Below are 25,116 nucleotides of genomic sequence, written 5' to 3' on the forward strand. Positions count from 1 at the left end.
ACTGACATACTGAATGACTTGACTGACTTATTGAACGACTTGATTGACTTACTGAACGACTTGACTGACTTACTGAGTCACTTTACTGACATACTGAATGACTTGACTGACTTACTGAATAACTTGACTGACTTACTGAATGACTTGACTGACTTACTGAATGACTTGACTGATTTACTGAATGACTTGATTGAATGACTTAAAGTTAGACCCTCCAGTACAACCATCAACTTCAATACCAGACCCTATACCATCCACCTCAGCCCAGTAGGGCCACAACATAACTCCACTCTCTTCACAATCATCCACAAACACCAGCACCCACAATTTAAGGTAAGAAATAGTATTATTTCTGTTACATTTGTAGTCTTAAGCAGTAAAAACAGCATAATACATCATAACAATGAATTACAATTACATTTTCACTTTTATTTTTGTAAGATGTGGAGGCCTAAAAGAAAATTGTTTGGCTTTTTTGAGGCTCTCAGGAACGTAACCCTATTTATCCCATAAGATCTTCAATGCATAACATGGTTTTACCTAACACAGTGTTTTCAGGAATGTAACTACCATGTTAAATGACGGTCTACTGTATATTAAACAACCATGTAGGGTGTTAGGGAGAGGGGTTACCGGGAGAGGGTTCCGGAGGTCAACGTCCCCGCTTTTTTTTTTTAAGCATGAGTGTTCAGTGGTCAGTCGTCACGTGAGGTCACAGACCCTGAGCTGCTTTGGGGATTAGCATGGACAGTTACAAAGCATGGCTTGCTTCTGCAGTGTTTTAAAAATTGAGGTTGGAGAGTTGAAGGAGGAGGTCTTGCTTCTCCAGGAGGAGATTAGGAGGCTGAAGGTCCACCTCAATGGGTCTGGGAGAGAGTGTGAGGTGGCTGGAGTTGTGGGGAATGAGGCTTCTAGCAGTGAGGTGCAGTCTGTCTCTCACTGTGAGGAGGCTGTAGGTGGGGAGGTAGCAACGGCTACCAGCAGTGAGGTGCAGTCCAGCACCTGCTACAAGTGACAACCAGTAATGGGAGGAGAATCAGAATAAGGAAAGTTAAGAGTGAAGATCTGAAGGTAGGAAATCGCTTCTCTGTTCTTCAGGATGAATGTACCTCAGTGGCCAGTGAAGGTAAGGGTACTACTGCCCCTGCTAACAGAGGTAAGCGCATTCTTGTGGTTGGTGACTCTCAGGTAAGATATATTGACCGTGCTTTTTGTAATAGGAATAAGAAGACGAGAGATAGAGTGTGCTTCCCTGGAGCTGGTGTTGGGGACATAGTTAACAGGCTGGATAATATCATGTCAGGTAATGGGAACAAGTCCATTATTTGTCTTAGTGCTGGTGGAAATGATATTGGGAAGGGTAGGAGAGAAGAGCTGCTAGGTAAGTACAGGTCAGCTATAGATTTCATTAAGTCTAAGGGAGGGGTCCCAATCATATGTAGCATCTTGCCTAGAAGGCGAGTAGGAAATAAATGGTTGTCTAGGGCAATTGGTGTAAATTGCTGGCTAGACAGATACTGCAAGGAACTTGCAATCCCATTCATTGACAAATGGAACAACTTTTATGGCAAACATGATATGTATGCAAGGGATGGGGTACATCTCTCTGGGGCTGGGGTGGTAGCACTTGCAAACTCAATTGAGAAGGCCATTGGTGAAATGCCTATGATTTTAAACTGATAGAAGATAGAGGTATGGGTGTGTGTGGGAAACAAGTAGGTTGCAACACTAGGGTTGGACACAGTAAATGTATAAAAGGCATTCAGCATGAAGTTATAAATAAAGACAATAGATCAGGTCAGCAAACAAAGGGGGACAGCAGAGGACAGCAAGGGACTAGCTCCCTTAAGGTTTACTATACTAATAGCAGGAGTGTAAGAAATAAGATAGATGAGCTAAGATTAATTGCAAGTGCAGGAAACATAGATATTATTGCTATAACAGAGACCTGGCTCAATCTGAAAGATAGAGAGATGCCCTCTGAATGTCACATACAAGGCTATAAAATATTCCACACTGACAGGGTCAACAGGAAGGGTGGTGGAGTAGCGATGTATGTCAGAGACAATTTAAATTGTTGTGTTAGACAAGATATAAAAGTAGAAGCGTCAGCCACTGAATCTGTTTGGTTACAGCTTCTCGAGGGCTGAGAAAAACTAATTTTGGATATGATTTACAGGGCCCCAAATCTTGATAGGGAGTGCAGTAAACTTCTATGGGACGAAATTCGTAAGGCATCTACATATGAAAATGTTGTGCTAATGGGAGATTTCAACTATAGACAGATTGACTGGAGCAATTTGACAGGAAATTTAGAGTCAGGTGACTTTCTTGATACGATCCAGGATTGTTTTTTAAAACAGTTTGTGACAGAGCCAACTAGGGATAATAACCTCCTTGACTTGGTTCTTGCCAGTAGGGAAACACTAATTAATAATCTTGAGGTTAATGATGAGCTTGGGGAAAGTGATCACAAATCACTCAGTTTTAATATATCATGGAATTCCCCTAATAATGGCAATCAAGTCTCCGTCCCTGACTTTCGCTTGGCTGATTTCATAGGACTGAAAAATTACTTAGGTGGGCTGAACTGGAATGACCTGACTAAGGGTCAGGTAGGTGGTGATGGTTGCCGATATGATGCTTTCCAGGGCATAGTTCTAGCTGCTCAGTCAAATTATGTTCCAAATAGGGAAATCAGATCAAACAAAAATGATCCTAAATGGATGAACAATAGATTAAAATATCTGATTGGTCAAAAGAGAGGCATATATAGGCAAATCAAAAGAGGAGAGGGGCAATTAAGAACTCGATATATTCAGTTAAAGAGAGAAATAAAAAAGGGAATTAGAAAAGCAAAAAGAGATTATGAGGTTAAAGTTGCAAGAGAATCGAAGACTAACCCAAAAGGATTCTTTCAGGTATACAGAAGTAAGATCAGGGACAAGATAGGCCCACTCAAAAGTTCCTCGGGTCAGCTCACTGACAGTGATAAGGAAATGTGTAAAATTTTTAACACATACTTCCTCTCAGTTTTTACACAGGAGAATACCAGCAATATTCCAGAAATGATAAATTATGTAGAACAGGACGATAATAAACTGTGCACGATTAGGGTCACAAGTGACATGGTCCTTAGGCAAATAGATAAATTAAAACCTAACAAATCCCCAGGCCCTGATGAACTGTATGCAAGGGTTCTAAAGGAATGTAAAGAGGAGCTTAGCAAACCTTTGGCTAATCTTTTCAACATATCACTACAAACTGGCATGGTGCCAGATAAGTGGAAAATGGCAAATGTGATACCTATTTTTAAAGCAGGTGACAGGTTCTTAGCTTCGAACTATAGACCACTAAGCCTAACCTCCATAGTGGGAAAATTTATGGAATCAATAATTGCCGAGGCAGTTCGTAGCCACCTTGAAAAGCATAAATTAATCAACGAATCTCAGCATGGTTTTACAAAGGGGCGTTCCTGCCTTACGAATTTATTAACTTTTTTCACTAAGGTATTTGAGGAGGTAGATCATAATAATGAATATGACATTGTCGGTATTTATTACCAAGGTTTATACCAATGAATATGATATTGTGTATATGGACTTCAGTAAGGCTTTTGACAGGGTCCCACATCAGAGACTATTGAGGAAAATTAAGGCACATGGAATAGGAGGAGAAATTTTTTCCTGAATAAAGGCATGGTTGACAAATAGGCAGCAGAGAGTTTGCATAAATGGGGAGAAAGAGTGGGGAAGCGTCACGAGCGGTGTTCCACAGGGGTCAGTGTTGGGCCCCCTGCTGTTCACAATCTACATAAACGACATAGATGAGGGCATAAAGAGCGACATCGGCAAGTTTGCCGATGACACCAAAATAGGCCGTCAAATTCATTCTGACGAGGACATTCGAGCACTCCAGGAAGATTTGAATAGACTGATGCAGTGGTCGGAGAAGTGGCAGATGCAGTTTAATATAGACAAATGCAAAGTTCTAAATGTTGGACAGGACAATAACCATGCCACATTTTTTTTTATTTTTTTTTTTATTATCACACTGACCGATTCCCACCAAGGCAGGGTGGCCCGAAAAAGAAAAACTTTCACCATCATTCACTCCATCACTGTCTTGCCAGAAGGGTGCTTTACACTACAGTTTTTAAACTGCAACATTAACACCCCTCCTTCAGAGTGCAGGCACTGTACTTCCCATCTCCAGGACTCAAGTCCGGCCTGCCGGTTTCCCTGAATCCCTTCATAAATGTTACTTTGCTCACACTCCAACAGCACGTCAAGTATTAAAAACCATTTGTCTCCATTCACTCCTATCAAACACGCTCACGCATGCCTGCTGGAAGTCCAAGCCCCTCGCACACAAAACCTCCTTTACCCCCTCCCTCCAACCTTTCCTAGGCCGACCCCTACCCCGCCTTCCTTCCACTACAGACTGATACACTCTTGAAGTCATTCTGTTTCACTCCATTCTCTCTACATGTCCGAACCACCTCAACAACCCTTCCTCAGCCCTGTGGACAACAGTTTTGGTAATCCCGCACCTCCTCCTAACTTCCAAACTACGAATTCTCTGCATTATATTCACACCACACATTGCCCTCAGACATGACATCTCCACTGCCTCCAGCCTTCTCCTCGCTGCAACATTCATCACCCATGCTTCACACCCATATAAGAGCGTTGGTAAAACTATACTCTCATACATTCCCCTCTTTGCCTCCAAGGACAAAGTTCTTTGTCTCCACAGACTCCTAAGTGCACCACTCACTCTTTTTCCCTCATCAATTCTATGATTCACCTCATCTTTCATAGACCCATCTGCTGACACGTCCACTCCCAAATATCTGAATACGTTCACCTCCTCCATACTCTCTCCCTCCAATCTGATATTCAATCTTTCATCACCTAATCTTTTTGTTATCCTCATAACCTTACTCTTTCCTGTATTCACCTTTAATTTTCTTCTTTTGCACACCCTACCAAATTCATCCACCAATCTCTGCAACTTCTCTTCAGAATCTCCCAAGAGCACAGTGTCATCAGCAAAGAGCAGCTGTGACAACTCCCACTTTGTGTGTGATTCTTTATCTTTTAACTCCACGCCTCTTGCCAAGACCCTCGCATTTACTTCTCTTACAACCCCATCTATAAATATATTAAACAACCACGGTGACATCACACATCCTTGTCTAAGGCCTACTTTTACTGGGAAAAAATTTCCCTCTTTCCTACATACTCTAACTTGAGCCTCACTATCCTCGTAAAAACTCTTCACGGCTTTCAGTAACCTACCTCCTACACCGTACACTTGCAACATCTGCCACATTGCCCCCCTATCCACCCTGTCATACGCCTTTTCCAAATCCATAAATGCCACAAAGACCTCTTTAGCCTTATCTAAATACTGTTCACTTATATGTTTCACTGTAAACACCTGGTCCACACACCCCCTACCTTTCCTAAAGCCTCCTTGTTCATCTGCTATCCTATTTTCCGTCTTACTCTTAATTCTTTCAATTATAACTCTACCATACACTTTACCAGGTATACTCAACAGACTTATCCCCCTATAATTTTTCCACTCTCTTTTATCCCCTTTGCCTTTATACAAAGGAACTATGCATGCTCTCTGCCAATCCCTAGGTACCTTACCCTCTTCCATACATTTATTAAATAATTGCACCAACCACTCCAAAACTATATCCCCACCTGCTTTTAACATTTCTATCTTTATCCCATCAATCCCAGCTGCCTTACCCCCTTTCATTTTACCTACTGCCTCACGAACTTCCCCCACACTCACAACTGGCTCTTCCTCACTCCTACAAGATGTTATTCCTCCTTGCCCTATACACGAAATCACAGCTTCCCTATCTTCATCAACATTTAACAATTCCTCAAAATATTCCCTCCATCTTCCCAATACCTCTAACTCTCCATTTAATAACTCTCCTCTCCTATTTTTAACTGACAAATCCATTTGTTCTCTAGGCTTTCTTAACTTGTTAATCTCACTCCAAAACTTTTTCTTATTTTCAACAAAATTTGTTGATAACATCTCACCCACTCTCTCATTTGCTCTCTTTTTACATTGCTTCACCACTCTCTTAACCTCTCTCTTTTTCTCCATATACTCTTCCCTCCTTGCATCACTTCTACTTTGTAAAAACTTCTCATATTCTAACTTTTTCTCCCTTACTACTCTCTTTACATCATCATTCCACCAATCGCTCCTCTTCCCTCCTGCACCCACTTTCCTGTAACCACAAACTTCTGCTGAACACTCTAACACTACATTTTTAAACCTACCCCATACCTCTTCGACCCCATTGCCTATGCTCTCATTAGCCCATCTATCCTCCAATAGCTGTTTATATCTTACCCTAACTGCCTCCTCTTTTAGTTTATAAACCTTCACCTCTCTCTTCCCTGATGCTTCTATTCTCCTTGTATCCCATCTACCTTTTACTCTCAGTGTAGCTACAACTAGAAAGTGATCTGATATATCTGTGGCCCCTCTATAAACATGTACATCCTGAAGTCTACTCAACAGTCTTTTATCTACCAATACATAATCCAACAAACTACTGTCATTTCGCCCTACATCATATCTTGTATACTTATTTATCCTCTTTTTCTTAAAATATGTATTACCTATAACTAAACCCCTTTCTATACAAAGTTCAATCAAAGGGCTCCCATTATCATTTACACCTGGCACCCCAAACTTACCTACCACACCCTCTCTAAAAGTTTCTCCTACTTTAGCATTCAGGTCCCCTACCACAGTTACTCTCTCACTTGGTTCAAAGGCTCCTATACATTCACTTAACATCTCCCAAAATCTCTCTCTCTCCTCTGCATGCCACATATAAACTAAATAATGTAGATCTTAATATTACGGATTGCGAAAAAGATTTAGGAGTTCTGGTTAGCAGTAATCTGAAACCAAGACAACAGTGCATAAGTGTTCGCAATAAAGCTAATAGAATCCTTGGCTTCATATCAAGAAGCATAAATAATAGGAGTCCTCAGGTTGTTCTTCAACTCTATACATCCTTGGTTAGGCCTCATTTAGATTATGCTGCACAGTTTTGGTCACCGTATTAGAGAATGGATATAAATGCTCTGGAAAATGTACAAAGGAGGATGACAAAGTTGATCCCATGTATCAGAAACCTTCCCTATGAGGATAGACTAAGGGCCCTGAAACTGCACTCTCTAGAAAGACGTAGAATTAGGGGGGATATGATTGAGGTGTATAAATGGAAGACAGGAATAAATAAAGGGGATGTAAATAGTGTGCTGAAAATATCTAGCCTAGACAGGACTCGCAGCAATGGCTTTAAGTTGGAAAAATTCAGATTCAGGAAGGATATAGGAAAGTACTGGTTTGGTAATAGAGTTGTGGATGAGTGGAACAAACTCCCAAGTACAGTTATAGAGGCTAGAACGTTGTGTAGCTTTAAAAATAGGTTGGATAAATACATGAGTGGATGTGGGTGGGTGTGAGTTGGACCTGATAGCTTGTGCTACCAGGTCGGTTGCCGTGTTCCTCCCTTAAGTCAATGTGACTTGACCTGACTAGGTTGGGTGCATTGGCTTAAGCCGGTAGGAGACTTGGACCTGCCTCGCATGGGCCAGTAGGCCTTCTGCAGTGTTCCTTCGTTCTTATGTTCTTAACTTCAGCTGCATTTCAAGATACCAGTGGGTGAAAATACACTTACAAAAATGAAGCATGAATGTGTAGAAACACTTACTGGAAGTTTGTGGAGATATTGGTCCAGGTGGTGTTCTGACACGTGGAGATCATGGATGTCCCAACCACAGGTCTGTAGGTCACCACAAGTTCATGTAGTTAATGTTATTCACTTACAATGTACCTAAATAATACCTCAACTGCATACAGTATATCATATAGTTTTATTCAACATGACTACAAGTGCAGAATCTGCTTCCCGTATTGCTGTTCTCATTCACAATTCTCACCTGTTCTTTCCTTCCTTCTCTATTTTTTCCTTTCCCTTCCACCCTCCCTCTCCCTGCCTCAATACTTTCCCATCATCCCGACTCCCATCATCCCTTCTCCTTGCTAACCTGTAGCTGATTTGACAAGTGTATGTGATCTGCGTGCCTTGTTCCCTCGTCACTCTGTCCCAGTTGTTGACCATAAATTGTGGGATAGGTGGTGGGCTTCCCTTACACCTCATATCTGTAATGTTGAGCTTAACGTTATTTCTTGAGCAATTATAACCCTTATTATAAGTAAAGATAGCTTTTATTGTAATTAAAGATAGCTCTTATTGTAAGTAAAGATAGCTGCTCTTATTGTAAGTAAAGACAGCTCTTATTGTAAGTAATGATACCCCTTATTGTAAGTAAAAATATCCTAAAATGTAAACAAAGATGTCTGGCTTTAAATAAAGATGCTCTTTAGTCAGTAATAATTATATTATAAGCAAAATTATTTTACTGTAAATAAGAAGGCCAGTATTTTCAGTAAAATGCCCCTTAATATCAATAAGGGTCACTATTACTTTAAGTAAGGATGACATTTGTTGCAAGTAAACAAGTATAGTGAGGTATGAAGCCATTTTTCAGTACATTTCATAATGTTTACTGATAACAGAAGATGAGCGAGTGAACATACCTAGAGGACAGGAGAGGTTGGCAGGTAGTGGGGTCCAGGTAGTGGTGTTGTGATCACACACTGATACTACTTCATTAGTAAGAGTACTCAGCCTGAGACGCAAGAATATAAAACACAAGATTACGGCATGGGTGTACATTATTATGAACTAGGGTACTGCATGACCTGTGCAGTTTCATGTCTTCCAAATGAATATAATAATAATAATACATGATACAATTACCTAGGTAGTAGGTTGGTAGACAGCAACCGCCCAGGGAGGTACTACCGTCCTGCCAAGTGAGTGTAAAACGAAAGCCTGTAATTGTTTTATATGATGGTAGGATTGCTGGTGTCCATTTTTCTGTCTCATAAACATGCAAGATTTCAGGTATATCTTGCTACTTCTACTTACACTTGGGTCACACTTCACATACATGTACAAGCATATATATACACACCCCTCTGTGTTTTCTTCTATTTTCTTACTAGTTCTTGTTCTTGTTTATTTCCTCTTACCTCCATGGGGAAGTGGAACAGAATTCTTCCTCTGTAAGCCATGCATGTTGTAAGAGGCGACTAAAATGCCAGGAACAAGGGGCTGGTAACCCCTTCTCCTGTATATATTACTAAATGTAAAAGGAGAAACTTTCGTTTTTCCTTTTGGGCCACCCTGCCTCAGTGGGATACGGCCGGTGTGTTGAAAGAAAGAAAGATGATACAATTAGTATTGGACAATAGGGTGATGCTGCTGATCATAGGGAACTGGACAGCCTCAATAAGTATACTGACTTGTCCTATCAGTGCCACTTTGTTCTACAAGGATAGATGATTTTTGACACCAGTAAAAGGATGTGGCACACACACACACAAAAGGGTATGTCCTATGAGAAGAGGTTAAGGGAAATTGACCTGATGGCATTGAAGGACAGGAGGAATAGGGAAGACATGATAAGGACATATACAATATGTTCCTTGATAATGTAAGAAGTCACGAAAGCGCTTGGAATTTCACTATTCTTTCACAGTGGATGTTTTGCATATTCTGAAATCACCTGTTTACTGTGTTCTTTTTGTGCATATATATATATATATATATATATATATATATATATATATATATATATATATATATATATATATATATATATATATATATATATATATATAATATATATAATATATATATATATATATATATACATATATATATATATATACATATATATATATATATATATATACATATATATATATATATACATATACATATATATATATATATATATACATATATATATATATACATATATATATATACATATATATATATATATATATATATATATACATATATATATATATACATATATATATATATATATATATATATATATATATATATATATATATATATATATATATATATATATGTCGTGCCGAATAGGCAGAACTTGCGATCTTGGCTTAAATAGCAACGCTCATCTTGCCATATAGGACAAGTGAAAATTAGTGTATGCAATAATTTCGCCAAAATCATTCTGAACCTAACGAAAAAAATATATTTCACTGTGTTTGTTTAGTATTATATTATTGTAAACAAATCTAAAATATATTTAGTTGGGTTAGGCTAAAATAAATTGTTCTTGTTATAATAAGTTCAGGTAAATTTTCTAAGTTCCTTTTGGTGCAAAATTATAAATTTTTGCAACAACATTAATGAAAAAAATATATCTTTAAACGTACAAGACAAAATTTCGGAAAGGTCTTAATTTTAAATGAGTTCTTGCTAATTGACCAGTTTTACATATTCGGCACGACATATATATATATATATATATATATATATTATTATTATCACACTGGCCGATTCCCACCAAGGCAGGGTGGCCCGAAAAAGAAAAACTTTCACCATCATTCACTCCATCACTGTCTTGCCAGAAGGGTGCTTTACACTACAGTTTTTAAACTGCAACATTAACACCCCTCCTTCAGAGTGCAGGCACTGTACTTCCCATCTCCAGGACTCAAGTCCGGCCTGCCGGTTTCCCTGAATCCCTTCATAAATGTTACTTTGCTCACACTCCAACAGCACGTCAAGTATTAAAAACCATTTGTCTCCATTCACTCCTATCAAACACGCTCACGCATGCCTGCTGGAAGTCCAAGCCCCTCGCACACAAAACCTCCTTTACCCCCTCCCTCCAACCCTTCCTAGGCCGACCCCTACCCCGCCTTCCTTCCACTACAGACTGATACACTCTTGAAGTCATTCTGTTTCGCTCCATTCTCTCTACATGTCCGAACCACCTCAACAACCCTTCCTCAGCCCTCTGGACAACAGTTTTGGTAATCCCGCACCTCCTCCTAACTTCCAAACTACGAATTCTCTGCATTATATTCACAGTAAACAGGTGATTTCAGAATATGCAAAACACCCACTCTGAAAGAATAGAGAAATTCCAAGCGCTTTCGTGACTACTCACATTATCAAGGAACTATAGTTCCTTGATAATGTGAGTAGTCACGAAAGCGCTTGGAATTTCTCTATTCTTTCAGAGTGGTTGTTTTGCATATATATATATATATATATATATATATATATATATATATATATATATATATATATATATATATATATATATATATATATATATATATATTATATGTCGTGCCGAATATGTAAAACTGATCAGTTAGCAAGAACTCATTTAAAATTAAGTCTTTTCTGAAATTTTCTTTTATACGTTTAAAGATATATTTTTTTCATTAATGTTAACGTAAAATATTTAAATTTTGCACCAAAAGAATCTTAGAAAACTTACCTAACCTTATTATAACAAGAACAATTTATTTTAGCCTAACCCAGCTAAATGTATTTTAGATTTGTTTACAGTAATTTAATACTATACAAACACAGTGAAATATATTTTATTCGTTAGGTTCAGAATGATTTTGACGAAATTATTGCATGCACAAATTTTCACTTGTCCTATGGCAAGATGAACGTTGCTATTTAAGCCAAGATCGCAAGTTCTGCCGATTCGGCACGACATATATATATATATATATATATATATATATATATATATATATATATATATATATATATATATATATATATATATATCCTAGGTAGTAGGTTGGTAGACAGCAACCACCCAGGGAGGTACTACCGTCCTGCCAAGTGAGTGTAAAATGAAAGCCTGTAATTGTTTTACATGATGGAAGGATTGCTGGTGTCCATTTTTCTGTCTCATAAACATGCAAGGTTTCAGGTACATCTTGCTACTTCTACTTACACTTAGGTCACACTACACATACATGTACAAACATATATATACACACACCCCTCTGGGTTTTCTTCTATTTTCTTACTAGTTCTTGTTCTTGTTTATTTCCTCTTACCTCCATGGGGAAGTGGAACAGAATTCTTCCTCCGTAAGCCATGCGTGTTGTAAGAGGCGACTAAAATGCCGGGAGCAAGGGGATAGTAACCCCTTCTCCTGTATATATTACTAAATGTAAAAGGAGAAACTTTTGTTTTTCTTTTTGGGCCACCCCGCCTCGGTGGGATATGGCCGGTGTGTTGAAAGAAAGATATATATATAGTATATATATATGGAGAGCATGAAATTACATCATCGGAGGGTGTCCAACAAGGAGATCCTCTTGCACCATTTCTCTTCTGTATAGCAGTTAGGGAAATCACAGTCAGACTGACCAGCGAGCTAAACATCTGGTTCCTAGATGATGGCACACTAGCAGGTACAAAAGAGTCCCTCCTACATGACCTTACACAGGTAATGACACGGGGACAGGAAATGGGTCTCATCCTGAATCCATCCAAATGTGAAATCATCTCAGTCAGTCAACAAGTGATAAATGCAGTGAGATCAAAACTACCAGGAGCAGCAGTCATTGCCCCCACAAATAGTGTCTTGCTAGGAGCACCTCTGGGAAGCAATGCCATTGACACAATTCTCAGGAAGAAATTGGAAGAGTTAAGGAGAATGGAACAACGAATAGGCAATCTGGACACCCACGATGCCTTGTACCTTCTCACAAAGTGCTTGAGTCTGCCCAGGTTGACATATTTCCTAAGATGTGCACCTTCATATGATAACCCTATACTGCACGAATATGACAGTATTCTGAGGCAGATTTTTACGAAAGAACTTAACCTTACTCTAGAAGACGGGCAGTGGAACCATGCTACACTTCCAGTCAGACTAGGAGGCATTGGTGTCCGCAAGTCATCACAGATTGCGTTACCTGCTTTTCTGTCCTCGTGTATTGCATCCAGAGAGCTTGTAGCAGCGATTCTCCCTGAACATCTTAGGGACAAGATTGGAGTCCAGGACCAAAAATTCATTGACGGAGCAATGATCTGGGATAATCTAACGGGCTCTGGAACCAGACCTGCTCCCCCCAACAACTACAAACAATCGCACTGGGATGGTCCAATAGTGGAAAATATTGCCTCAACAATGCTTCAGAGTGTGTCAGGGAAGGATAGAGCCCGCCTCCTGGCAGTGAGAGCCCCTCATGCTGGGGACTTTCTGTTGGCTGTTCCCAACTCCAGCCTTGGCACACGTCTCGACCCACAGACCATCCGCGTCGGTGTTGCCCTTCGACTTGCCGCCCCTATTCTCGCCGAACACAGGTGTATTTGTGGCAGTGAAGCAGCAGACCGATTCGGGTACCATGGTCTTGTGTGCCGTAAATCCGAGGGAAAGACTGCAAGACATGAGGAGGTTAATAACATTATCAAGAGGAGCCTCACAACAGCTGGATGCCCAGCAGTAAGGGAGCCACCCCAACTATGCAGATCTGATGGCAGCCAGAAGCGTCCAGATGGAATCACCCTTCAAGCCTGGACAGATGGGAAGCAGGTGGTGTGGGACTACACATGTGCATCTACCTTGGCTGATACCTATCTCCAATACACCAAGGAGGAAGGAGGGGCAGCTGCCAGCCTCAGGGAGTCCCAAAAATCTTGAAAATATGGAGAACTTGCCCATCATTATATGTTTGTTCCCATAGGCTCAGAGACCCTTGGCTCATGGGGAAAGAGTGCATCTAAATTCCTTAAGGAGCTGGGAAAAAGACTCATCAGGGTAACTAGGGATCCCAGGGCAGCTAGTTTCCTGTTCCAGCGGCTCAGTGCGGCTGTTCAAAGGGGTAATGCCTGCTGTATTTTGGGCACATGCCCCAGCTCTGAGGAGCTGGATGAGATTTTCGCCTTATAATCGGTGATACACACGTAACATGTACCGTATATGCCACCTTTATATATATATATATATATATATATATATATATATATATATATATATATATATATATATATATATATATATATATACACATATATATATATACACACACACACACATACACACACACACACACATCCCTGTATATAAACTATCACAGAGGCAAGTGCCCTGGTTTCTGTTACAACTTCCACCACTGTCATCACCTGCAGAAACAAATATTTTTACACTTTGTATGTGTATTTGTATGCGTAGTCCATTATTCTATTTGTTCACTGATAGTAGTTTATTACGTCTCACGGCAGTCTCCCACCAAGGCAGGGTGATACAAACAAGAAAACACATTCATCATTCAATCAGTCGCTGTCTTTCCAGAGGTGTGCTGACATTAACAATCAGATTACCCTCCCACTGCAACATCCTCACGCCTTCATAGTGCAGGCACTGCCCCTTTCCCTTCAGAACTAAAGTCTTATTAACCAGTTTCTCTTAAGCCCTTCATAAAAGTTACCTTGCTCACACCCTAACAACACTTTCATTAAAACCACATATCTTCATTTACTCCTAACTAGCAAGCTGACGCAAGCCTACCTGTGTGAAACTGCTTGTTTAACTAAGGGTCTTGAGTTAAATAGAAAATATTTTTGCGTATAATAGTAATAGTTGTTGTGGTGGTGGTGGTAGGAGTAGTAATAGTAGTAGTAGTAGTAGTGTTGGTGGTGAGCGGTAGTATTTGAGGGAGGGGGAGAGGTAGTAGTGAGTGGTAATGTTGGTGGTAGTGGTGGTTAGTATTGATGTGGAGGAGAGTGTTGTGGTGAGTGTTGACAACTATCTCCCAGGTGATCAAACTCACTAACACAGCTAGGTTATAACCCTGGTCACCTGGAGGAGCAACCCAGTAGATGTACCTAGCAGCACCCAGCATGTGAAGTACCTAGTACCACCCAGAAGGTGAAGTACTTAGTACCATCCAGCAGGTGACAAAAAACTTGGGACTTGAGTTTTAAGGTCATACTTTGCTAGGTGAAGGGCTTTTGATTCAATAAATTGAAGCTGCTCTAACCTTTGGATCATACAGTTATCTCCCATTTCCCAAGTGCTGTATAATCTCTTAAGGGTTTAGCTCTTCTCAATAGATATAATGTTTTCACTTACCTGTAACCCGCATTGCAGGTGTAAGTGGCTGTGGCACCTGCTAAAGTGCCAGTGGAGGTCAGGTTACCATTGGTAGGTGGTGCCGGAGAAGTCTGGTTACACCCCACCACTGGAAAGAAAGCAGTGGTAGCGGTATACATTGGATTAACATCATATAAAAGATAACAGGCAAGGAGGATAATGACTAACTACTGGGTTATCTTGTCCTGTACCTCGATCGCTAGCGCACTCAGCTCACACACTGAGGTCCGGGATCGATCCCTTGGAACGGCTGGAAAACATAATAATGTGTTTCCATAAGACACCTGCTGTCCCTGTTCACCCATCAGCAAAATGGGTACCTGGGTGTTAGTCAACTGGTGTGGGTTGCATCCTGGGACAAAACTGACCTAATTTACCCGAAATGCTCTGCATAACAAGCGGTTTTCTATATAGTAGCATATATGTCATTGATGTCAGCTATGGTCTGTATACCTTGTATATGTACTTGTGGAAATAAAGATTATATATAAGCCAGTACTGTATGACCCTGGGGTTTAGCGCTTAATTATGATTATAATATTAAGCAAGCCAAAATAATCCAGCAAAGATTGCATAAGGCCAGGTATCCAGTGTCAGCTGTGTGAAAAGTGTGGTGGTATAATGTATCAAGTGTACAGGTGTAGGAGACTCACCTGTGCGGGTGTAGGAGACTCACCTGTGCGGGTGTAGGAGACTCACCTGTGTGGGTGTAGGAGACTCACCTGTGTGGGTGTAGGAGACTCACCTGTGTGGGTGTAGGAGACTCACCTGTGCAGGTGTAGGAGACTCACCTGTGTGGGTGTAGGAGGCTTACCTGTGCAGGTGTAGGAGGTTCACCTGTGCAGGTGTAGGAGGCTTACCTGTGCAGGTGTAGGAGGCTCACCTGTACAGAAGTAGGAGACTCACCTGTGTGGGTATAGGAGACTCACCTGTGCAGGTGTAGGAGACTCACCTGTGCAGGTGTAGGAGACTCACCTGTGCAGGTGTAGGAGACTCACCTGTGTGGGTGTAGGAGACTCACCTGTGCAGGTGTAGGAGACTCACCTGTGTGGGTGTAGGAGACTCACCTGTGCAGGTGTAGGAGACTCACCTGTGCAGGTATATGAGGCTCACCTGTGCAGGTGTAGGAGACTTGCCTGTGTGGGTATATGAGGCTCACCTGTGCAGGTGTAGGAGGCTCACCTGTGTGGGTGTAGGAGACTCACCTGTGCAGGTGTAGGAGACTCACCTGTGCAGGTGTAGGAGACTCACCTGTGCAGGTGTAGGAGACTCACCTGTGTGGGAGTAGGAGACTCACCTGTGCAGGTGTAGGAGACTCACCTGTGTGGGTATATGAGGCTCACCTGTGCAGGTGTAGGAGACTCACCTGTGTGGGTATGAGACTCACCTGTGCAGGTGTAGGAGGCTCACCTGTGCAGATGTAGGAGACTCATCTTTGCAGGTAGAGGAGGCTCACCTGTGCAGGTGTAGGAAGCTTAGCTGTGCAGGTGTAGGAGACTCACCTGTGCAGGTGTAGGAGACTCACCTGTGCAGGTATAGGAGGCTCACCTGTGCAGGTGTAGGAGGCTCACCTGTGCAGGTATAGGACTCACCTGTGCAAGATGTAGGAGACTCATCTGTGCAGGTGTAGGAGGTTCACCTGTGCAGGTGTAGAAGACACCTGTGCAGGTGTAGGAGACTCGCCTGTGCAGGTGTAGGAGATTCACCTGTGCAGGTGTAGGAGGCTCACCTGTGTGGGTGTAGGGGCTCACCTGTGCAGGTATAGGAAGCTCACCTGTGCAGGTGTAGGAGGCTCACCTGTGCAGGTATAGGAGGCTTACCTGTGCAGGTGTAGGAGACACTTGTGCAAGTGTAGGAGACTTACCTGTGCAAGTATAGGAGACTCACCTGTAAAGGTGTAGGAGGCTCACCTGTGCAGGTATAGGAGACTCACCTGTGCAGGTATAGGAGGCTCACCTGTGCAGGTGTAGGAGACACCAGTGCAGGTGTAGGAGACTTACCTGTGCAAGTATAGGAGACTCGCCTGTGAAGGTGTAGGAGGCTCACCTGTGCAGGTGTAGGAGTCTCACCTGTGCAGGTGTAGGAGACTCACCTGTGCAGGTGTAGGATCGCCTGTGCAGGTATAGGAGGCTCACCTGTGCAGGTGTAGGAGACACCTGTGCAGGTGTAGGAGGCTCACCTGTGCAGGTGTAGGAGACTCACCTGTGCAGGTGTAGGATCACCTGTTCATGTATAGGAGGCTCACCTGTGCAGGTGTAGGAGGCTCACCTGTGCAGGTATTACCTGGAGAGAGTTCCAGGGGTCAACGCCCCCGCGGCCCGGTCTGTGACCAGGCCTCATGGTGGATCAGAGCCTGATCAACCAGGCTGTTACTGCTGGCTGCATGCAATCCAATGTATGAGCCACAGCCCGGCTGGTCAGGTACCAACTTTAGGTGCTTGTCCAGTGCCTCCTTGAAGACAGCCAGGGCTCTATTGGTAATCCCCCTTATGTATGCTGGGAGGCAGTTGAAAAGTCTTGGGCCCCTAACTCTTATTGTGTTGTCTCTTAACGTCCTAGTGACACCCCTGCTTTTCATTGGGGGGATGTTGCATCGTCTGCCGAGTCTTTTGCTTTCGTAGTGAGTGATTTTCGTGTGCAAGTTTGGTACTAGTCCCTCTAGGATTTTCCAGGTATCTCTCCCGTACCTGCGTTCCAGGGAGTACAGGTTCAGGAACTTCAATCGCTCCCAGTAATTTAAGTGTTTTATCTCCGTTATGCGCGCCGTGAGGGTTCTCTGTACATTTTCTAGGTCAGCAATTTCACCTGCCTTGAAAGGTGCTGTTAGTGTGCAGCAATATTCCAGCCTAGATAGAACAAGCGACCTGAAGAGTGTCATCATGGGCTTGGCATCCCTAGTTTTGAAGGTTCTCATTATCCATCCTGTCATTTTTCTAGCAGATGCGATTGATACAATGTTATGGTCCTTGAAGGTGAGATCTTCCGACATGATCACTCCCAGGTCTTTGACGTTGGTTTTTCGCTCTATTTTGTGGCTGGAATTTGTTTTATACTCTGATGAAGGTTTAATTTCCTCATGTTTACCATATCGGAGTAATTGAAATTTCTCATCGATGAACTTCATATTGTTTTCTGTAGCCCATTGAAAGATTTGGTATAGGAGGCTCACCTGTGCAGGTGAAGGAGGCTCACCTGTGCAGCTGTAAGAGGCTCACCTGTGCAGGTGTAGGGGGCTCACCTGCGCAAATATTGGAGGCTCAATTGTGCAGGTGTAGGAGGCTCACCTCTGCAGGTGTAGGAGACTCACCTGTGCAGGTATAGGAGACACCTGTGCAGGTGTAAGAGACTCACCTGTGCAGGTGTAGGAGACTCACCTCTGCAGGTGTAGGAGATTCACCTGTGCAGGTATAGGAGGTTCACTTGTGCAGGTGTAGGAGGCTCACCTGTGCAGGTGTAGGAGAATCACCTGTGCAGGTATAGGAGGTTCACTTGTGCAGGTGTAGGAGGCTCACCCGTGCATGTATAGGAGGCTCAATTATGCAGGTGTAGGAGACTCACCTGTGCAGGTGTAGGAGGCTCACCTGTGCAGGTATAAGAGGCTCACCTGTGCAGGTGTAGGAGACACCTGTGCACTTGTGGGAGACACCTGTGCACTTGTGGGAGACACCTGTGCAGGTGTAGGAGACACCTGTGCAGGTGTAGGAGACACCTGTGCAGGTGTAGGAGACTCACCTGTGCAGGTGTAGGAGACTCACCTGTGCAGGTGTAGGAGACTCACCTGTGCAGGTGTAGGAGACACCTGTGCAGGTGTAGGAGACTCACCTGTGCAGGTGTAGGAGACTCACCTGTGCAGGTGTAGGAGACTCACCTGTGCAGGTGTAGGATTCACCTGTGCAGGTGTAGGAGACTCACCTCTGCAGGTGTAGGAGACTCACCTGTGCAGGTGTAGGAGACTCACCTGTGCAAGTATAGGAGACTCACCTTTGCAGGTGTAGGAGACTCATCTGTGCAGGTGTAGAGGACTCACCTGTGCAGGTGTAGGGGACTCACCTGTGCAGGTGTAGGAGACTCACCTGTGCAGGTTTAGAATTCACCTGTGCAGGTGTAGGATACTCACCTGTGCAGGTGTAGGAGACTCACCTGTGCAGGTGTAGGAGACTCACCTGTGCAGGTGTAGGAGGCTCACCCATGCATGTATAGGAGGCTCACCTGTGCAGGTGTAGGAGGCTCCCCTGTGCAGTTGCAGGAGGCTCACCTGTGCAGGTGTAGGAGGCTCACCTGTGCAGGTATAGGAGGCTCACCTGTGCAGGTGTAGGAGACTCACCTGTGCAGGTGTAGAAGGCTCACCTGTGCAGGTATAGGAGGCTCAATTATGCAGGTGTAGGAGACTCACCTGTGCAGGTGTAGGAGGCTCACCTGTGCAGGTATAGGAGGCTCACCTGTGCAGGTGTAGGAGACTCACCTGTGCAGGTGTGGGAGACACCTGTGCAGATGTAGGAGACACCTGTGCAGGTGTAGGAGACTCACCTGTGCAGGTGTAGGAGACTCACCTGTGCAGGCATAGGATTCACCTGTGCAGGTGTAGGAGACTCACTTGTGCAGGTGTAGAGACTCACCTGTGCAGGTGTAGGAGACTCACCTGTGCAGGTTTAGGTTTCACCTGTGCAGGTGTAGGATACTCACCTGTGCAGGTGTAGGAGACTCACTTGTGCAGGTGTAGGAGACTCACCTGTGCAGTTGCTGGAAGTGAGGTTGACCGAGGTATCGTTGGAGAAGACAGCCACCAGCCCAGCACACACCTGTAGAGTGACTATGTTAGTGCAGGTGTAGGATGCTCACTTGTACAGATGTGGTTGTTGATGTTATTTTTGGATGAAACTCCGTGTTTCCTACTCTCACTCCCTATATCTTCCTCCTTACCTCTTATTCACTCTTCCACATCTCGCCCTACCATCTCTCTGCACATAACCTCGTTCTTACAATGTAACTAGCATAAAGAAGGTAGCAGAACATTGCTGATGTATCCAATTTTGACAAAAAAAAAAGATAACTGTTTCTCCATCTCTCAGGTGTTACTCACCTGGTCGGAGAGACTTGCGTTGCGACCTCTGAGAACGAACTGGAGGTTGAAATTTGCAGCTGTGGCAGTGACGTTGGTCAGGTTGTAGTACTGGCCAGATATGAGGGTACTGTTAAGGGAAGGAACCAGCTGCCTCATCTGTGGCAACTGCACAGTCATCATCTGTAGCAGATCAGGACAGGTTAGGGGTTAGTCAAGACGCAAAGTTAATATTATCACCCATAAATGCAGGTTCAAGGGGAACGTAGTCGCAAAATAAATACGATTTCCAGGTGTTGACACGTAGGATAAATACCATGGAGTGGTAACAGAATAAGACATACAACTGGTGACTACGCATCTGGATGTATAAGTGATGCTATGTGAACAACTCAATGTCGGCGAGGGGCTCTTGATCTGACGAACTGGATATGTGCTCCCCTTCCCTGGGTCGAACCCTAATATATGTACGATATATATATATATATATATATATATATATATATATATATATATATATATATATATATATATATACTCTTATATATGTAAGATAAGATAAGATTTCGTTCGGATTTTTAATCCCCGGAGGGTTAGCCACCCAGGATAACCCAAGAAAGTCAGTGCGTCATCGAGGACTGTCTAACTTATTTCCATTGGGGTCCTTAATCTTGTCCCCCAGGATGCGACCCACACCAGTCGACTAACACCCAGGTACCTATTTGCTGCTAGGTGAACAGGACAACAGGCGTAAGGAAACGTGTCGAAATGTTTCCACCCGCCGGGAATCGAACCCGGGCCCTCCGTGTGTGAAGCGGGAGCTTTAGCCACTGGGCCACCATGTACGATACTAAAGCAGCACGAGTCGATAAAGACTATAGCGCCAGCCAACGATAAAGTGTAGCATTAACAGTGTAGCAAGTAAGTTAAGAGATTAATCGATAGAAAAATGACAGCATGAACCTGACTCCTCCAATTTTGTTGGAGTTATATAGGGCTACTAACAACACCGCCGACTCTACCGTCTCTGCTGCTGCCTTCACCACTATGTACGACTTATGCTCTCAGTGGCCCTTTTACACCCATCAACAATAACAACACTCGTGACAATTTTATTCTTTCTAGAGTATATGTCGTGTTTCTACGTTATTAATATTATTTATGTCATATTAGATGAATTGTTGTCCTCTGTAGTTCAAGACCATGGCTCTGGCCACCGTTGTTCATGAACACATTTGCGCGTGTAGGAGCGATAACTTGAACAACGCCTGTGTGCAACGCCGAGGTTCCACCGGTCATCTCGTGAAATTCGGAGACGCCCAATTGGTGATCGGAGAAGCTAGTTTCCCCAGAGGCAAGTGCCTCGAATCAGCACTGATCGCTGTTTCGAATACAATTAAACAAAACAACGGCAGCTTCACCATCTCCGAAGTCTTAGCAAGAATCCTCCTGAAAACAGTAAACCCTGCCATCACATAGTCTCTCCTGTTATACTACACAAAGCACATTACAGAGAGTGAACACTGAAACAAGCTACCTCTTTCCAGTCTATATTTGTCCAACCTATTTTTATGTTACCCAAGTAATAGCTTTTATATCCTTCTACTCATGTACGAATTAATTGCTCTACCATATTGTATTACTTTTGTCACTACTACTACTACTACTACTACTACCACTAGTGAACATCGAAATGGTACCTCACTAGTATTGCACCTCACTCTGAGCCTTTATATACCCTCTGTGTCCATGTATTGTTTGTAATGGCTTGATAAAGCTCCTGGAGAGCGAAACGTTGCCACAATAAAATGTCACCCAGGAGCTGGCCACAGTAGTTCAAGACTGGAGCTGGTCATAGTACAAGACGAGCTGGCTATAGTAGTTCAAGACGAGTTTGGCTTAGCGCTTCTTTTTGATTATATAATAATAATCAAGACGAGTTGGCCATAGTAGCTCAAGACTGGAGTTGGCCATAGTAGTTCAAGACTGGAGCTGGCTATAGTAGTTCAAGACTGGAGCTGGCTATAGTAGTTCAAGACTGGAGCTGGCTATAGTAGTTCAAGACTGGAGTTGGCCATAGTAGTTCAAGACTGGAGCTGGCTATAGTAGTTCAAGACTGGAGCTGGCTATAGTAGTTCAAGACTGGAGTTGGCCATAGTAGTTCAAGACTGGAGCTGGCTATAGTAGTTCAAGACTGGAGCTGGCTATAGTAGTTCAAGACTGGAGCTGGCTATAGTAGTTCAAGACGAGCTGGCTATAGTAGTTCAAGACTGAAGCTGGCTATAGTAGTTCAAGACGAGCTGGCTATAGTAGTTCAAGACTGAAGCTGGCTATAGTAGTTCAAGACGAGCTGGCTATAGTAGTTCAAGACGAGTTGGCCATAGTAGTTCAAGACTGGAGCTGGCTATAGTAGTTCAAGACTGGAGCTGGCTATAGTAGTTCAAGACTGGAGTTGGCCATAGTAGTTCAAGACTGGAGCTGGCTATAGTAGTTCAAGACTGGAGCTGGCTATAGTAGTTCAAGATTGGAGTTGGCCATAGTAGTTCAAGACTGGAGCTGGCTATATTAGTTCAAAATTGGAGCTGGCTATAGTAGTTCAAGACTGGAGTTGGCCATAGTAGTTCAAGACTGGAGCTGGCTATAGTAGTTCAAGACTGGAGTTGGCTATAGTAGTTCAAGACTGGAGCTGGCTACAGTAGTTCAAGACTGGAGCTGGCTATAGTAGTTCAAGACTGGAGTTGGCCATAGTAGTTCAAGACTGGAGCTGGCTATAGTAGTTCAAGATTGGAGTTGGCCATAGTAGTTCAAGACTGGAGCTGGCTATAGTAGTTCAAGACTGGAGCTGGCTATAGTAGTTCAAGACTGGAGTTGGCCATAGTAGTTCAAGACTGGAGCTGGCTATAGTAGTTCAAGATTGGAGTTGGCCATAGTAGTTCAAGACTGGAGCTGGCTATAGTAGTTCAAGATTGGAGCTGGCTATAGTAGTTCAAGACTGAAGCTGGCTATGGTAGTTCAAGACTGGAGCTGGCTATAGTAGTTCAAGATTGGAGCTGGCTATAGTAGTTCAAGACTGGAACTGGCTATAGTAGTTCAAGACTGAAGCTGGCTGTAGTAGTTCAAGACTGGAGCTGGCTATAGTAGTTCAAGATTGGAGTTGGCTATAGTAGTTCAAGACTGGAGCTGGCTATAGTAGTTCAAGACGAGTTGGCTATAGTAGTTCAAGACGAGTTGGCCATAGTATTTCAAGACTGGAGTTGGCCATTGTTGTTTATGACCATGTAGTTGGCCATAATGGTTTAAAACCATGAAGCTGTCCTCTGTAGTTCAAGACCATGGCCTTGACCACCGTGGTGCATGACCCAGGAGCTGGCTACTAACTCGAGACTATGATAATGGCCACTGTGGAGTTTCAACGCACTAGATAGCAACCTCTGGGTAATAAACGGTCAGTAGTTACTTTGTTTTCAGTTTTTAGCCTTCATTTAACTTTCCTTTTGTCGATAGCATGTGTTTTGCTTTTTCATTTTTAAGTTTCGTATTTTGTTTTGATTATCTTACTTTGTGGAAGAATTGATGATGGAGTATGTTGCTCCCAAACTAGTGAAGTGGCCATTTTTTTCAAGTATCATTACAGGTTTTCATCTTCCATCTATATAGGAATCCAGTCGCATTTTGTCAATTTGTTTTTAAGTTTGTAGGATTTGTGCTAATGTATCTACAGTTTATAGGGTTGGTAAAGTTAAGGAAAGAACATATGTGGGTCTTCAAGTCTTAAGCAAGTAAGTTTATTTAGGCACAGGTACACATAAGTACAATTATCATACATAGTGTAAATTACCTAGTATAACCCAAAAAAGTCAGACTGACTTATTTCTATTGTGTTGAACTGCATTTACTGGTCATGGTTTCTCAGTTATTTCAGATTATCGCTCATCTTATGTGGGCATGAACCTCCCTTAGTGTTACTCTGTTATGAATGTTTGAGTTTCTGCTCTGCTTCTTCTGCAGGTTACTTCTTTCTACTACATTCGTGGGGAAATACTAAATCCACAGTGTCTTTGTTTCCGTTACAACAATGGCTTTTTAATCAGTTAAGTAACCCCATTTTTCGTCTGCAGAGTCTTCTGCACTCTCATTGTATGCTAAATCTTAGCTTAGGCTTTCTCAGCAAGACATATTTTATATACACCATATACACTTCCATTGATTTGTGCACAGCAAGCCTTTATTTATATATAAAGCTGTGTCACTCTAAACGAAGCTTTGTGTTTAAAGTGTATCCTAGTCTATAAATGTTCGGTGGCTTTACACAGTTTGTTATTGTTGTGGGCAGGTCTTGTTTTCTAACACACGTTTTGGTAAATTTAGAGCGTTTAGGATGATTTCCCAGGGAATATTAATTTGGTTGGTCATTTCTCATATCTTTGCAGTTAGATTGAGTTAATACTCCTCCCTTCCATACCTGGAGGGGGTTTTGGGGGTCAACGTCCCCGCGGCCCGGTCTATGACCAGGCTTCGTGGTTGATCAGGGCTGTTACTGTTGGCCGCACGTCAACCGACGTACGAACCACAGCCCACTTGGTAGGGAACTGAATTTAGGTGCCTGTCCAGCTCCTTGAAGACAGCCAGGGATCTATTGGTAATCCCCCTTATATATGCTGGGAGGCAGTTGAACAGTCTTGAGACCCTAACACTTATTATCTTGTCTTTTAGCATACTCATGGCGCCCCTGCTTTTCATTGGGGGGTGTTGCACCGCCTGCCGAGCCTTGTGCTTTCGTAGGGAGTGATTTCAGTGTGCAAATTTGGGACTAGTCCCTCAAGGTTTCTCGCCTGCGTTCCAAGGAGTAGAGATCAAGGGACTTCAGTCGTTCCCAGTAATTTAGGTGCTTTATTGTACTTACACGTGCAGTGAAAGTTCTCTGTATATTAATATTCCAGGTCTGCAATTTCGCTTGCCTTG

General features: G+C 42.8%; 1 protein-coding gene and 1 long non-coding RNA gene across 5 annotated transcripts in view; one reads left to right on the forward strand and one right to left on the reverse strand.

Moving 5' to 3' along the window:
* The window catches only part of LOC128696640 (CUB and sushi domain-containing protein 1), a 58,367-nt gene that overhangs the window by 9,792 nt on the left and 23,459 nt on the right, over nucleotides 1–25,116 (reverse strand). For 3 of the 4 annotated variants that reach the window (XM_070090295.1, XM_053787971.2, XM_053787962.2), the window contains exons 5-10: nucleotides 20,176–20,337; nucleotides 19,825–19,894; nucleotides 15,075–15,183; nucleotides 8,662–8,753; nucleotides 8,001–8,223; nucleotides 7,772–7,843 (exon numbers count right to left, since the gene is read on the reverse strand). In XM_070090295.1, coding sequence (XP_069946396.1) covers nucleotides 7,772–7,843; nucleotides 8,001–8,223; nucleotides 8,662–8,753; nucleotides 15,075–15,183; nucleotides 19,825–19,894; nucleotides 20,176–20,337 — 728 coding nt within the window. The remainder of the gene's footprint in view (nucleotides 1–7,771; nucleotides 7,844–8,000; nucleotides 8,224–8,661; nucleotides 8,754–15,074; nucleotides 15,184–19,824; nucleotides 19,895–20,175; nucleotides 20,338–25,116) is intronic. The other variant, XM_053787979.2, reaches the window with a different exon arrangement.
* LOC138853477 (uncharacterized) overlaps nucleotides 23,058–25,116 on the forward strand; it is a 30,042-nt gene continuing 27,983 nt past the window's right edge. The window contains exon 1 of the long non-coding RNA XR_011392663.1: nucleotides 23,058–23,599. This is a non-coding gene — a long non-coding RNA (uncharacterized lncRNA). The remainder of the gene's footprint in view (nucleotides 23,600–25,116) is intronic.

Source organism: Cherax quadricarinatus, chromosome 31 (genome assembly GCF_038502225.1).
Source record: "Cherax quadricarinatus isolate ZL_2023a chromosome 31, ASM3850222v1, whole genome shotgun sequence".
In the NCBI taxonomy this organism is placed as follows: Eukaryota; Metazoa; Arthropoda; class Malacostraca; order Decapoda; family Parastacidae; genus Cherax; species Cherax quadricarinatus.